Below are 16,889 nucleotides of genomic sequence, written 5' to 3'. Positions count from 1 at the left end.
GTGCAAACCTGGTGAAAAACTACAGGTAATGTTTAACCTCTCTAATTGCAAACAAAGGTTACTGTACCAAATATTAACATTGACTTTCTCAGGTGTTCAAATACTTATTTGCAGCTGTATCATTCAAATAAATAGTTAAAAAATCATAAATTTTGATTTCTGGATTTTTTTTTAGATTATGTCTTGGTTTCATGAATAATAAACATGCATTTGCATAAAACATCAATATTTGTTCATGCCCATGTTAATTATTGTATTAAAAAATTTAAAAGTATTAGTTTAAGGTGCATTTAGAACAGCGTAATTAAATATTTAATTCGGTTGACAGCCCTAACATAATGACCTGGTGTCCAGTTACCAGCATGACACTAAAACAGGTAGTAGTAATAGCTACTTTTTACTTGAACATGTAGTACATGTCAGATCCCAAACTTTACTTTAACTTGGGTAAAAAAAGTAAAGTCAGTAAGTAAAGACAGTATTTTTTAAACATGAGTATCTGTACTTCTGCTTAAGTAAAGGATGTGTGTACAGTTTACAAATCTACTGATTAAATGTTGAGTAATGGTGGTTTAAGATTAAAATATGAATGACAAATGAGGGAAGAAAAGCAATAAAGCATCTTTGGTGCCCAGTGGCAGAAAGAAAATATGTGCCAGAGGCTATTAAAATACATTAAATGGAAAGTCATGCTGAGTGACACGAATAAAGAGGGAAATTAAAAGACTGGGTTGAGAGTTTTAATGTGATCTGTTGTGGTTGTAAGACACTGACTGTAATAATTCATATGGTGAAGCACCAGTAAGATCAGTTCTTAAAATAGCAGAGGTGTGATGTTGCTAGACTTTCAGGCTGTTTTATGTTAAATATCTTCTTAGGTCATGAATGTCACAACTTTTTCTGGTTTCAAGTTTGTTACATTATTAAAGCAGGGGTAAATTGGTAGCTGCCAGTGGCTCTCATACAATAGTCAAAATGCTAGTAGTTCTAGTGCTGTATTGATGAAACCTCTGTTTAAATAATAAATAAAAAAAAGGTTTATAAGACATGACGTAAAATTTCATGTTTAAAATTTTAATAAAAATAATATGCAGTGTTTTGCTTTCTTATTTTTACAATGTGAATGCTCTAATTTATTGATTTTAATAGAAATAACATTTTACTCACTGTAACTTAAGATATTAAGTGGTGAGATTGGATAACGCAATTGATATTACAATCAATTTTAAATTGAATCAACTTGGTGTTAAGTGCATTAAACTTTAACTTTTTAAATGGAATAAATTGACAATAAAAATATATATTATAAAAAATTTTAAGTTAAATAAACTTAGCATTCAAGTTAAACATACTCAATTCTTCATTACTCATTACGTAATTTTTTTAAGGCAACAAGATTCTTTCAATTTTGTAAGTAAATTCAACTTGTCTTGGCTTACAGTCTATACTTCTATGTTCCACATCACATCATCAACACAGAAAAGATTGCTTTTACATTTTGTATAGATATCATATTGAAATGTATGAATAATAAATAAAAGAAGATTCATTAGAAATTTTGTATATTAAAGTCACTTTTACTTCAGAAGAGGAGTAGAAGAGAGTAACTGATTAGGATTATGATGATAATCAAATAGATCGTTTCTCTTTTTAACTTTTGGAGATATTCTGATTAAAATGTTTGACTTTTATATGAGTTAACTGCAAAAGAAATATATTTAAATAAAAAAATATATTTTAAGAAATATACAGAAAATGTAGGGTAAAATATTTAACCATTTTGACCTGGCCACTATATCAGCTGTGTAGCAAAGCTTTAAATCTATGCCTGTATACTTTTACAAGAGCTTTTCTTATCTGGGTTAGTTTAAATCCATATATCATTGGGTTTAGGAGAGGAGGGACAACAAGAAATTCAATACCTAGTATGTTGCGCAGAGCTTGCAGTCCCTGGCTTTTGCCATAACGAGCATACATAGAGTCAAAGAGCAGAGCAATAGTTACATTTGTCAGTACAATTAAATGGGGAAGGCATGTCTGCATGAATTTTGCCCATTGTGTCTTGGACTTTAAAGCAGCTCTGATAATGCAAAAATATGACACAATGATGAACAAAGCTTGAGATACATGAAATACTATTAAAACATGTGCATACACGTTGTTGACGGTCACATCTGTGCAAGACAGCTTGACAATCTCCCAGTTAGAACAATAAATCTTGTCAATGACATTACCACATAAGCGGAGTTGAGCAGTGAACACCAGCCCTACGGAGGACTCTAGTATGGAGCAGAGCCAGATTAAAACTAATAATTTTAAAACTTTCTGAAGTGTCATAATGGAATTATACTCCAAAGGCTTACAAATGGATATGTATCTGTCATATGACATGACTGTTAAACACGTGTATTCACAGAAAACATAAGAATAAATAATATAAGCTTGTGAGAGGTACCCTGCATATGAGATAACATGATATTCTGCTAAAAGGTCAGCAAGGATTTTTGGATAGAAAGCAGAAGCTCCAAGTATTCCATTAATGAATAAATTACATATAAATATATACATAGGTTCATGAAGTGATTTGTCAAGGAAGACTGTAATAGTTAGTGTCAAATTTATAAACAGAGTCATACTATAAACAATTGCACCAAATGCAAAGTAAATATGTTTGTTTGTCCTTGTGTCATTTAATCCATGAAGCACATACATGAGCTCTCCTGAGGAATTTTCCATCACTTTTCTGAAATAATGAAGACAAGAACTAACAATAAGATTCTGAAAAGTCCTATAAGCATAGTTCTCCAGAATAATAACAAAAAACCTCTGTATGGTTTATAATCTTTGTGCAAAAGTTTTTGCAAGGTTTAAAGGTTTTACAGTCTGATAACTGAAGTTATTTTGTTTATCCTTTACTTAGAGTCTCTGCCTGTCTGATACTTTTCCATTAAGTACCATTCCATTAAGCTTATATATATATATATATATATATATATATATATATATATATATATATATATATATATATATATATATAGTTCTTTTTTTCAGTGAAGTGTATTCTGCTTACCATTGAACAGATGGAGAAACTCTCCCAGGAAGCAGAGTTGGCTAGGAGTGATTCGATTGGGAGCCACTTTTGTTTTATTCTTTGTTTTGGCATATTTGCAAGTAATCCTGGTGATAAATACACATATAAATTTAATGCCTTTTAGTTACTGCATTTACAGTAAACAGTGTGATGAACCAACATGTGGACTGATTTGGGTATTTTAGATTAAGGATTTTCATCATATACCACAGAATGGTAGCTAATAATTATGTTTAAATCTAGAGTTCTAATAGAAATATAATATATGCAAATACTCTTTTTAATTTAGTAATTTTCTTTATAGGTTTGCCACATGGTCTGAGGTAATTTATTTTAGCTTTTTATTATTTCATGAGAAACACCTTACCAATAGCCACCCTATCCCAAGTGCATATATAAAAAAATACATTGTTGTCACATACAGAGAGAAATTAGTATTTGCCAGATATTCTTGCAGGTTTTTAATGTTTTAATAGGTCTCTAGGTAGCATTCTTGGTAATTTTAATCTTGTCCCTCTATATATTTTAAAGGAACCTCTTGTTATTGGATCACTGTGATGCTTTGTTTTCTCTATTTATTGATGCTGGCCTTTTCTGTATTTTATAGTTCACCAAATGTTTTGGAAATTGTTTTATAGCACTCTTCTAATCAAACTCTTTCAACAATTGAGATACTATGCATGCATTGTTAGCTCTTTGTAAACCTTCATCATTTGGATGAAACCAAGTAGATGTGAAGATGAAGATGTGTCATTGTAACTTTGTATTAATTGTTTGTATTAAAGCATGTTTGAGGTAATGTCATGCATTGGGCTTGCATGGCTGCCGTGAAGGTCCAAATGACTGAGATTGAGCTTATGTGTATAATAACCTTTCTTGCTGTAAAAGCCATATGATACATTACCTATAGAAATTGCTAAAGTTTATTTCCTTGCATTTATATGTAGATAAAGACAGTTAACATGCATTTTGTATTAGACCATTGCATTTTTAGGCAAATGAAAAATGAAATTGCAATTCATGACTGATAAATGTTTCTTGATACCCAGGTGCGTCCTGTTGGATTGAAATATTTTTTGGTTTTACATTTCAGTTTAACCCTTACTTGCTTTTAAAAAGGAAATGCCAACTTAGAAGTTTCAAATAAGAAGCAAACCACTGGCCTAATAAACTAGCAACAGCCCCACAATGCATGGATAAAGGTATCAAGATCCCCCTGAGCAAATAAGACTTTGAAAACAGAAATATGGTTTCAAACTCTTCAGAAAACTTATAAGCAGTAAGAATCATAATGCCAGATTGACATTCTCAAAAAATGTACAGAGAAGAGTTGCTGAAATAAAGTTCTGGAATAAAGATTAAACTATTCCAAAGAAATGGAAACGCCAAAGTTTGGAGAATAAAAAAGTTTACTAATGGTCCAAAACATATTATCTCAGCTTTGAAGCATGGTGATGATAGTGTCATGTCATGGTGATGATGATAAGGTTTGGGCATGCATTGCTATCTAGAATAACCTTCCTTTCAATAACAGCAATATGAAAACATTATCAATACAAAACAGACTTATGTGAAATACATAAGAATACATGTAAGACCACCACTTACTTTTTTAAATTTTGAACCCAGCCATAAAATAGGCTTTGAGCCTCGACAGACAGTGACAAACAGTTTAAGGGATAGATCACCTCAAAATTAACCTTCTGCTATGATTTATTACCCTCACATTACTCCTAACACAAACACTGTTATTTATGGAGTGGGAGGAAGACTTTTCCCACTCTATAAAGGCACCATAAAAACTATACTTGTGGCCATTGTGTACTACTGTGACAAAAAAAAAATATATATATATTGTTATTCTGTTTGTCTGCAACAACTGATATAACCCATCAAGTGCCTGCTAACAAGCTCATAAATGGAACCATGGTTGAGAGAGCAATTGATATCTGATGTTGGTCCATTTCTTTTCTGTGATTGTGAGAAAGATATGCAGCATAATTTAAATGTATTGTATTTGCTTGTCCTTTTTGAAATAGAGGTGTATTTTAAAGTATTATCCTGTCTGGTTTGTTTGTGGGATACAAAATATTTACAAATATTTTATTGTAATTTTATGAGCACAGGGAATAGTACAATCAAAATGATAAAATTAGTAATTTCAGCAGTAAACATGTATTTCTGTACCTGTCTTTTGTCCCAAATAGATACTTCTACTGCAGCTCAACTGTCTGCTAGATATACATAATTACTTACATATATGGTGAATAAAAAAAAAAAAATCAAATGTAATCAGTAGACTTTTTGTCTTCCACAGTGTGCTTGTTAAAATATGACAATAAATCTTTTGCATTTGTTTGATGAAAACACTATGCAATAACAGTCAAAACATTTCTATTTTATGCAATAGCAATGTTGAATCTGAAGATTATCCTTACCACTTTCTTCCTTATTTTGGTCAATTTTAGTCCATAAATAAGAGGATTTAAAACAGGGGGTATAAATAGGAAATCCAATGCCATGAAATTTCGCAAACTCTGAGGAAAAGATGTGTAACCATATCGACTGTAAAACACATCAAACAACAAAGCAATAGCAATATTAAACAGAGCAAGTAGATGTGGTACACAAGTTTGCATAAATCTAGATTTTCCCTCCTTTGACTGTGTGCAGTTCCTAATCAAGTGAATGTATGAATAAACAATCAGTACTGCATGTCCAAAATAAATAATAATAACTATATATCCAATCACATTGTTTAATGTTGTAGAGGAACAGGCCAGTTTAACAACAGCCCATGTTTCACAGTATAATTTTTCAATATTTGAGCCACATAGGGTTAGTCTTGATGTTAACAACACTACAATTGCCATTAAAATAATTGGGGGAAACCAACAAAAAATTATACATTTTACAACCGTTTGGTTGTTCATTTCAGAGTGGTATTCTAGTGGTTTACATATGGCCACATACCTGTCATATGCCATTACTGTCAGAGTTGATATATCACATAAAACAGATGAATAAATAACAAATACCTGAATCAGACAACTAACATATGAAATTTCATGAAACTGGGTCAGTAAGTCATACATGAATTTAGGGTAAAAGCCTGTTGTGCCATAAAGTGCATTGATACACAAATTACACAAAAATATGTACATAGGCTCATGGAGCTGCCTATCTAAGACAATGCATAAAATAACAGTAATGTTGCACAACAAAATAACATGATAAATCAGTGTGGTTACTGAAAATAAAACATATCTATTTTCCATCGTAACATTTAATCCAGACAGGGAGAACACTAAGATGTTGGAAGCATTATCCACTCTTGATTGAGTCTATAATAGAAAAAGTCATTTGTTTCAATTGATGATTACAGCAATATGTTGCACTTATTGGTTATCATGTTTGCCTACATAATAATAATAATAATAGTATTTTTAAATTTCATTTTATTACATAAAGCATGCATTTGTTCTTAGATTTACTTAATGATAAATAGTATAATAGATGGCAAAATAATAAGTAATTATGCCATACCATCTTGTGTCGTTGTGTTTGTTCGAATGCAGAGATGATAAATTGTTTTATATGCAGTCTTGACATCATCCTTACTGACAATTCTCTTAAGACCTCCCCCAAGTGAAAACCATTATTTAATCATAAACACAAAAGATGATGTTTACTGTTACTATTTATGATTCATTTCAAATAAACAAATACATTTAGCTTTTCACAAACAGATTTATCCTTACATTTTCTTTCTCTAAAATCAAGCATCATAACTGATTCAAGTCTTACTTGCAAAATGCTTTCACAACTGTGGTAATTGAATTTATTTTTGGACAATATTACTGCCTGAACAATGCATGCATTAGTTCTCTCAGAGAAATGGTCCTTTTAACAAAATATAGTCAATTATAACAGACAAAATCTGGGTTTACATTTTGTTTTTATTTATTTATTTATTTATTTATTTATTTATTTATTTATTTATTTATTTATTTAGCTTCTATTGCTTCTTTGCCTAATCATGTATGAATTCTGTATCCTGTGTTTTGAATTGTGTCTTTGTCCTTAAGCAAGTGTTTGTGTACATTGTTAAATTGTTAACAAATTAGCCTGTTGAAGATCTGCAGTAATTGTAGGGAGGTGTTCAGCCCCAGGTGCTGAGGGATGATTGTGTTAAATGCTGAACTAAAGTCTATGAACAGCATTTGTATGCCTGACTCTATTGTCTCCTTTCAGGAGCCTCAGTATCTGTGGAGCTGCATGGGAATGGTTTGCTTCCGACCTGTAATGTCGCTCATACCAGGTTACATGGAGGGGGTCCACATCTGCCCCACGCAGACTCTCCACTGGTTTCCCACAAGGCTCGGTACTTGGTCCCCTCCTTTTCTCCCTCTATACCCACTATATTTGTGAAGTCATATCCTCACATGGGTTTTCTTACCACTGCTATGCTGATTAAACTCAATTCATCTTTCTTTCCTTCCCTTAGATACCACAGATTTTGCTCGGATTTCGGCATGCTTGGCTGACATATCTTCATGAATGAGTGCTGATCAACTAAAACTCAACCCTAGCAAAACAGAACTGCTGGTCATCCCAGGTAAATCATCTTCAGGTCAAGATCTCCGAATAACTTTTCATACCTCTCTGCTCTGCCCTTTAGCCACTGCTGAACCTTTGGGTAACTATGGACAATCAACTGTCCTTCTCCTCACATGTTGCTAATGTGGCTCGTTCTTGTCGATTTCTTCTCTACAACATCCGAAGGATTCAACCATTTCTGTCCAAACAGGCTGCCCCGGTGCTTGTTTAAATAAATTCATTTAGGTATCGAACGTATATACTGTATTTCAATGTATATTCAGGGGCACTTCTGAAATATTTTGGAGCACTCTCTTGCACAGGCCGGGATGAGGATCCATCCACTTAATGAGATGAGCATTTCAAAGCTGAAAATAATTAAATCATACCTGAGGTCCACCAGGTCACAAGAGCAGTTACTGATCAGATTTGCTAGGATGATGTAATTGATGACTTTAAAAGAAAGAAAGAAAGAAAGAAAGAAAGAAAGAAAGAAAGGTTTTAGGAAAGTTTATTTTTGGTGAAAAATATATTTGGTTTGTTTGTTATGTGAAGTGCTTTCTTTTTAAAAGATAAAGTAAGTGCAGATTGTTGTTGGTTTTTCTTTTTAGGTGGCAGCGTGTGTTTGTCGGGGTTGGGTCATGGCGTGGTTCACCCATGGTGCCATTCAAGCTAGATTTACCACTGACAGGAGATGAAGGTGGTGCAGTCTTACAAATACAAGGGTATTGACCTAAACTGCAGAATTAGGTGGATATTGTGTGGAATGTATTATACTGGACAGAATTGTGTCCATTGGGTGGACAGAATTGGGTGGAATGTACTATACTGGACATTGCACTTCTTCGTATAGATGCTTTTTCAATGTGTATTGAACAAATATTTTAATTAAACAAATTGTTTTCGGTCACCTCAATTTATTGACTCTATATTTCATTCATTTAAGTCATGCCTGTGTAAAGCATGTGACCATTTTGGTGGCTGTGAAGAAGCATGTAATTGGTGGAAGCTTTCAAAAGATCACACCTTTTCGTGAACAAGACTATTATTTTTAGTCTGAACGAACTGATTATAAAAAAACTGGTCATTGTCATTTATGAATAAAGTTTAGCAGAAGAAATATTAGAAAATAGTTATACTGTCATTTGAGGTAAAACTATTTATTAAATACAAATTAAAAGTCTCCAGTACATTAATAAAACATAACAAACTGGCAATTCCCATTTATTAACATACTGAACAAACTGAGTAAATGAACAAGACTCACTGCTGACTCACTGGTGTTGGTTTGGCAGACAACCACATACAAGTGGTTTATTCAGTTAATAAACTTTCAGTTCTTCAACACAACAATAAAAGAGAAAGAGTACAACCAGTGCATTTGAAAAATGATGTTGTTTCTTACATAATCTGATTCACATAGATGTGCAAAAATGCCTGATGCTTTCATTCAGTAAAAAAAACATGATGTATGTATATATGCAACAGCACCACTGTTCTTTTCTGTCCTTTTTTTAAAAAACACATAATGACTTTTGAACAGACATACTTATTGTGTACTTTGTTTGATTTATTAATAATATACTGAATACAGTGTCTTGTGCATCAATATGTTTTGCTGCTGTAACAACCCAATTTCCGCTCAAATATCTTTAGACATCAAGTCAATCCATGCATTCATCCTTCTGTCTATCCTGCAAATAATTAAAGACAGAAAAATGATTTTTCTACACACTTGTTTGAAGATGTGCCATCTGCAAATCCAGCCATAACTTAATGTACATAATGACAATCTTATAACAATTGGACTAGGTTATATTAATAGACGAGGACCAATTTTTGCCAACACTATTCAGTAAAATTAACCAGTTATTACCATTTATTAATTTGTTTGTTTATTTTTTATTGAAAAGATTTTGCCAAAAACAACTTAACAGACAAGAATACAATTGATTGAATAATACATTAATGGGATAAATTATTCACATAAATTACAATCAGTGATAGACTCAGACTGATAGACTTAGATCAGATCAATTCATATGAATGGTCTAGTCAAAAATATCCTAGAATTCAGACATAATATTACAGACTAATTGGAAAAAGAAACAACAAAAGAAGATAAAATATTTCATGACAACACAAACTATTTTCAGTTTAGACAGCTGTGTCTGAGAAACAATTGCATTACATGCTTGCGTATTTTAGTCAGTTTAAATCCATAAATTAAGGGATTTAAAATAGGAGGTATAAAGAGAATATCCAGTGCCATGAAATTTCGCAGTGCTTGAGGAATTGAATTTGAACCATATCGACTATAAAAAACATCAAACAATAATGCAATAGTGATATTAAACAGTGCCACTAAGTGTGGAACACAAGTCTGCATAAATTTATGTTTGCTCTCTTTTGAATTCCTGCAATTTTTATCAAGTGAATATATGAGAATGCAATCAGTATTGCATGCCCAAAATATGTTAATATAACTATGTATCCAAATACATTATTTACTGTTGTAGTGGAACAGGCCAGTTTAGCAACTGCCCAGGTTTCACAGTAAAGCTTTTCGATTGTTGAGCCACATAGGGTTAGTCTTGAAGCTAATGATACTACAACAGACATGCAAATAAATGGTGGAATCCAACAAAATATTATGCATTTTACAATTTTTTGATTTGTCATTTCTGAGTGGTATTCTAATGGTTTACATATTGCAACATATCTGTCATACGCCATTACTGTTAAAGTTGAATAATCACACAAAGCAGATGAATAAATTACAAAAACCTGAGTAAGACATCCTGCATATGAAATAATGTGAAATGGGGCCAATAGATCATACATAAATTTAGGGTAGAAGCCAGAAGTACCATATAATGTATTTATGCATAAACTGCACAAAAATATGTACATAGGCTCATGAAGTTGCTTATCTGAGGCAATGCAAAAAATAATAGTAATGTTACACAATAATATAAACTGATAAAGCAATGCAGTCAAACAAAAAATCACATATCTTTCTTCCATTGTCATATTTAATCCAGAGAGAGAAAACACTAAAATATTAGAAACATTCTCCATCTGTAATGAAAATAAACAATTATATTAAAGATTAGGCAGATGCTGCACAACTGGTTTTAAACCTTGAAGCATCATTTGCTCTTTCCTGTTAGGCAGTCAGCAGGTAAGGAGGCATACAATTGCAAAGCAAAAAGAGTAAACAACTATTAAAATTTGTAATGCTTTTATAATCTTGACTCTTTTTGCATTTATATTGTAATAATCAGTTAATAACAGCACAATGTTTTGCATATAACTTTCTAGAAATTACACTAAACATTATATACACTTAACATTATTTAATAGAATGTTAAACTATTATTCAGAAAATATTACGAAAAAGTGTTGTCAGGTTGGTTTTAGGTTTTAAACTCTTTTAACATTAGAAAATATTAGGTAGATTTATCTGTCAAAATATATTTTAATATTTTAAATAGTAAATTAGTAAATAACTGTCATACCATCTTTTGTGTCATACCATCTTTTGTCCTTCACTATGCATAGTGCATCTGTTTATAAGCACAATTGCAATGCATCATTACTATTAATTATGTCCAGGTCCCTTTAGACGACTTCTACTTGAAAAACAGAATATTTAGTCAGTCTGTGTATCAAAGATAGGAAAACTGCAGCAAATAGGCTATTGGTGTACTCCACATAGCAGATCATCTGGGTCCACATAGCGGTTGTTCACAATATTGTGTTGTGCATAAGTACAAAGTACAGTTTAATATATCAATTAATGTTGCTTAATATGCTGTTTTATGTAAAAATAATATTTGCTCCACTCACCTTACACTTTAATATAGAATACTATACTAATATTGGGTAGGGCCTCCCTTTGCCCTCAAAACCACATCAATACTTTATGGCAAGTACTTTATTCCACAAGATGTTGGAAAATGTCCAAGTTGCCATAATTGCATCACACCATTCAGGTTAACTTTCCTGTTTGTCTAAATCTCCACAACTTTGTGTTGTGGTGCATTATCTTTCTGGAAGTTTAAAATATAATAAGCAATTCATTACAACAATTTAATAAGCAAATTATGTGCCTCCCATCACCCCCTAAAGTCTCCCATACAAAAAATAGCCACAATTCACCAATTTTCTAGCATGATAATGCACCAAATCACAAAGCAAAAGTTTTCTTAAAGTTTTCTTGTATATATATATATATGTATATATATATATATATATATATATATATATATATATATATATATATATATATATATATATATATATATATATATATATATATATATATATATATATATATATATATATATATATATATATATATATATATATATATATATATATATATATATATATATATATATATATATATATATATATATATATATATATATATATATATATATATATATATACGTATATATATATATATGTAGCATTGCTTTAATCCTCCGGAGCATAAGAGCTCGTAGGACATGCTGACTGACTGCAAAAACTCTGTTAGACACAAACATAAAATAGATCCATTCAGTCCATATAAATAACATTTTCATGGAGCTCACTTTCTGCATTTGTTGAGAACATTTTTTGCGACCACATATGTTTGGAAAATCTTTGGTGAAACAAATTGTTGTGAAAATTTTTTGCAACCACAAATGTTTGGAAAAGTCAGTTTTTCTAATGTTTTTGTCTTGACTTTCACTATTCGCAACAAGTAAAATAATTCTTACTAATTATCTGCAATACAGTATTTAGACCTACATCTAATTTTACAAAACCAGTTAAAAGATTTCAACAGACAGAGAATTAAAAAATTGTAAAAAGAAAAAAAAAAAGTCCTTCTACCCCTTGGAACGTCACTGATTCTTCTTTTGTCATGCAGCATGGTTTAAAATGCTATGAATGCTGTTTTCTGTTTTATTCATGCCATGTAATTTGTTACACAATTTACCATTGTTGTTATACTTTTTTGAAAAATTGTATCGTGCATCATGCAGAAGTTCAAAACTCATTAAGTTAAAATACATGATAAAAATCTAAGTTTCTTTGTTTAGACCCATGCGTGTGTATTTGATAGTGGAATGTTCTTGTTTGTTTTTGCCTGCCTGTTATTTGATACCGGCTACATAATAAGATCTCATGTCATTGCATATGTTTTGTTCTGTTTATATACACTAGAAATGACAATAAAAGCCTCTTGACTTGACTTGACTAGTAGCAATGCCCTCCACACTACTGAAATTCTGACACAAGTATTCATTTTATTAGAACTTTTAATTTCTAAACTTGGTCAAAATTTACAACAACCTTTAAGTTTAACAAAATGTAACAAATGCAAATGTTATGACAATGTAGGATCAAACTGATAATTATAGGTACAATTTACTCATAGATTGCATACAATATACTGGCAAAAGTATTGGGTCACCTGACCTTTCCTGCTATATTTGGTTCTTTTTCAAACTGTTACAACAAAGCTGGAGGCACTCAATTGTAATAATAAAATTTTGCGTTCACTTGAACTTGGAAACCCAAACCTGTTCCAGCATGGCAAAGCTCCTTGAAGATATGATTTACATGCTTTGTGCACCCCAGGCCTCCTCACCTACATCAGTACCTGCCTTTCATAATATCCTTGTGGCTGATGAACACAAATATATCAATAAGCACACTCCAAAATCTAGTGGAACAGCTTCCCAGAAGAGTGGATGGAATTATAAAAGCAAATTGGGACTAAATGTGTAATGCTTTGCTCAAAAATCACATACCATACTTATTACCAGGTGACCCAATACTTTTGGCAATATAGTGTATATTTATTGGATAGTGTAATTATTGGATTACTATTTTTCCTTTAAACACCACTTTAGAAAGCTTTTAGCTATTTGTTATGACACTTTGCTATTAAATATCAGTTAAGTGCCCTGATTTGACTTTGTAATTAATTTTTCATGTTTTCACGCAACCATTTTCTTAATTTTGAAACTGTGCCTATATTTTGTTGCTTTATGCTGTCTATTAGAGAGTTTATGGATACCTTTATCTGTATGCTACTATGCAAACAATAAATGTAATCTGTAAATTAGAAAAAACTAGGTAAATAAATAAGAAGAGAAAACAAATCGGCAAACTATTAAAACATGATTTTAAGTACATTTTTACACTTTGCATGTTTTTATTCACTCAATTCTAATCTCTAAATATGTTCTTACTTTACATATATGAGCCCTTTAATCCTTACAGTTATGAATTTACTGGATGTATTTACTAATGAGTGTTAAATAATAATAATAATAATAATAATAATAATAATAATAATAATAATAATAATTATAATAATAATAATAATTATAATAAAAGAAACCAACCCTATTATTATTTTTCATAAAACATTACCTTATTATGTTTTGAGAACAACAATGACTGAATAGTATTCCCATAACCTGTTTACGTATTTTAGTCAGTTTTAATCCATAAATAATGGGATTTAAAATAGGGGGCATAAAAAGAAAATCCACTGCAAAAAAATTTCTTAAAGCCTGTGGAAAAGAAGTTGAACCATATCGACTGTAAAGAACATCAAATAACAAGGCAATAGTAACATTAAACAACGCCAGCAGGTGTGGCATACAAGTCTGCATGAATTTGTGCTTGCCCTCTGGTGAATTTTTACATTTTTCAATCAATTGAATATATGAGCAAACAATCAACAGTGCATGTCCAAAATACACAAGTATAATTATGTATCCAATTACATTATTCACTGTTGTAGAGGAACATGCTAGTTTAACAACTGCCCAATTTTCACAATATAGCTTTTCAATATTTGAGCCACATAAAGTTAGTCTTGAGGTTAGCAAGATTAAAATACCCATGGAAGAAAATGGTGCAAGCCAACAAAAAAGTATACATTTTATAATTTTGTGGTTTGTCATTTCTGAGTGGTATTTAAGTGGTCTACAAATTGCCACATACCTGTCATATGCCATGACTGTTAAAGTTGAATAGTCACATAAAACAGATGAATAAATAACAAATATTTGAATCAGACATCCTGTATAAGAAATACTATGAATATGGGAGAGCAAATCATACATTAATTTAGGGTAGAATCCAGATGTGCCATAGAGAGCATTTACACATAAATTACACAAAAATATGTACATAGGCTCATGAAGCTGCCTATTTGAAGCAATACAGAAAATAATGGTGATATTACACAGTAAGATAAAATTATAAGCCAATACTGTCAACGAAAAAAACAGATAACTGTATTCTATTGTTCCATCTAAACCAGAGAGGGTGAACATTAAAATGGTTGAAATATTTTCCATTGTGAATAGTTGTCACCACCTTCCTATGTGATAGAATCTGTAAAGGAATAATTTGAATAAGTTTATTCAAAGATCAATCATTCATACACAGATGCTGCAAATGTTTATACCTGTCAAAGTCCCTTTGCCTCTTTGTCTCTAGGCCACAGTCATTTTTGCTGTATGTGAACAGTAATTTTTATCTATGAAGTTTTTGCAAAGGTGTGGCTTTATATGTAATGGGTTTGCTCCATGTCTTAGAGTTCAGATGTCTAATGCTTCTGTGTTGTTTCCAGGCTACTGTACCTTTGAGAATCATTGATAACCTGCATGAACCTGAGCATTGTGCAATTTAATACAATTTTCCTTTTCACATTATAAATAAATTTAAAAAGCTGCCTTGCCCATGAATAGTGCATTCAGCAAGATCTTTTGGTGCCAACACTACTAAACACTATTTATGGGCAAGGCAGCTTTTCAACAATCTTTTAAAGAACTTTATGAATATGATATATTTTAAACCCATAATTTATTCACAATATAACATTGAAAACAAATCAAATGTTTTAACTGAGAAAATGTACCAATCTTAAGAAACAAAAGGTAATTTTGAAACTGATGTCAGCAACACGTTTAAAAAAAGTGGGATTAACAATGAAGAGCTGAAAGGATGTTTTGCATGATTTGGTATAAAAAGAGCATTTTAGAGAACAGAGTCTTTCAGAAGAGAGATAGGCAGAAGTTCACCAAGCTGTGAAAAGCTACATCTACAAATTGACAATCAATTTCAAAATAATGGTTCTCAACATAATTGCAGGGATTTTGAAAAAATATCATCCTCTACAATGCAAAATATCATCAGAAATTTCAGAGAATCTGAGGAAATTTCTTTGAGCAAGGGAAAAGGCCCTTTGTTGGATGCTCATGATCTTCGAGCCCTTAGATGACAGTGCATTAAAAACAGGCATGAAGCTGCAATGGAAATCACTGCATAGGCTCAGAAATACTTCCACATCACTGTCTGTAAACACAGTGTGCTGTGCCTTCCAAAAATGCAAGTTAATGCTTTATCATGCAAAGAAGAAGCCATATATAATCATGATCCAGAAGCTGATATAAAATGATGTGCGGCAAATTGTTTTGTGGTCATGCAAATCAAAATTTGACATTCTTTTTGTCAAGAATGGTCCCCACGTCCGATGGATTATAGAGTAGAGGGACCTTTTGACTTGTTATCAGCTCAGCTCAAAAGCCTGCATCTGTAATGGACTGTTGAGCAGCTAGAATCCTATATTAGGCAACATTGACTCCCCAAACTCCAGCAACTGGTTTCCTCAGTTCCCTGACGGTTGTTTAAAGATGTTGTATGTTGTAAACCTGGGCCTGTCCCAAGTTAAAAATTATTTTTTTTTTTAAATGGTACAATTTTTTATTGAAATCATTTGATATATCATATCAAAATCAAATCAAATCAAATCAAATTTTATTTGTCACATACACACACATCCAGGGTACGACACGCAGTGAAATGCTTTTTACGATGGTCCGGCATGAGGAAATAGAATGGGGTGAAAAATAATACAAAGAAAACACGTGTTTTTGAAGGGGTTTTTGATGGGGGTTTTTGATGGGGCTCGTTTAGCATCATCACCAGCTCCTATTTAAACTTCCACACTCTCACTGTCCGTTATTGTTGGTATATATTGGTTCACGGCAGTCGTTGTTATCGCTCATGCGTATCCTGGTACCTGTCTTCCCACCGGCACTCTCTCAACAGCTGCGCTTTTCTTCCCAAAGCCGCACCGCGCCCCTACTAACACTACGAACACTAGCACCAACTAACA

General features: G+C 31.9%; 4 protein-coding genes across 4 annotated transcripts; all 4 read right to left on the bottom strand.

Moving 5' to 3' along the window:
• Positions 1-1,797: 1,797 nt before the first annotated feature.
• Positions 1,798-2,736, bottom strand: LOC124394895 (olfactory receptor 1030-like). Its single transcript, XM_046863383.1, has one exon. It carries the CDS (start codon positions 2,734-2,736, stop codon positions 1,798-1,800), a length of 939 nt encoding a protein of 312 aa, XP_046719339.1.
• Positions 2,737-5,490: 2,754 nt separating this feature from the next.
• LOC124394894 (olfactory receptor 1D2-like) lies at positions 5,491-7,628 on the bottom strand. The gene is made up of 2 exons (XM_046863382.1): positions 7,551-7,628; positions 5,491-6,435 (listed from the first exon to the last, which is right to left on the bottom strand). Exons 1-2 carry the CDS (start codon positions 7,626-7,628, stop codon positions 5,491-5,493), a joined length of 1,023 nt encoding a protein of 340 aa, XP_046719338.1.
• Positions 7,629-9,842: 2,214 nt separating this feature from the next.
• On the bottom strand, positions 9,843-11,002 carry LOC124394893 (olfactory receptor 52D1-like). The gene is given in 3 exon segments (XM_046863381.1): positions 9,843-10,114; positions 10,117-10,771; positions 10,991-11,002. Coding segments are annotated over 3 exon segments (939 nt in total).
• A 2,186-nt stretch (positions 11,003-13,188) lies between these two features.
• Positions 13,189-15,066, bottom strand: LOC124394807 (olfactory receptor 52D1-like; the record flags this gene model as incomplete). The annotated part of the gene is made up of 2 exons (XM_046863273.1): positions 14,176-15,066; positions 13,189-13,218 (listed from the first exon to the last, which is right to left on the bottom strand). Coding segments are annotated over exons 1-2 (921 nt in total), but the record flags the coding sequence as incomplete, so codon positions are not given.
• Between the last annotated feature and the right edge of the window lie 1,823 nt (positions 15,067-16,889).

Source organism: Silurus meridionalis, chromosome 12 (genome assembly GCF_014805685.1).
Source record: "Silurus meridionalis isolate SWU-2019-XX chromosome 12, ASM1480568v1, whole genome shotgun sequence".
Lineage (NCBI taxonomy): Eukaryota > Metazoa > Chordata > Actinopteri > Siluriformes > Siluridae > Silurus > Silurus meridionalis.
This window is presented reverse-complemented; position numbering and strand designations above follow the sequence as displayed.

Coding starts and splice junctions, on each gene's coding strand:
- LOC124394895 (XM_046863383.1), bottom strand. CDS start 2,736: ATGGAAAATTCCTCAGGAGAGCTCATGTATGTGCTTCATGGATTAAAT.
- LOC124394894 (XM_046863382.1), bottom strand. CDS start 7,628: ATGCCGAAATCCGAGCAAAATCTGTGGTATCTAAGGGAAGGAAAGAAA. Junction 6,436..7,550: donor GTTTAATCAGCATAGCAGTG/GTAAGAAAACCC, acceptor TTTCTATTATAG/ACTCAATCAAGAGTGGATAA.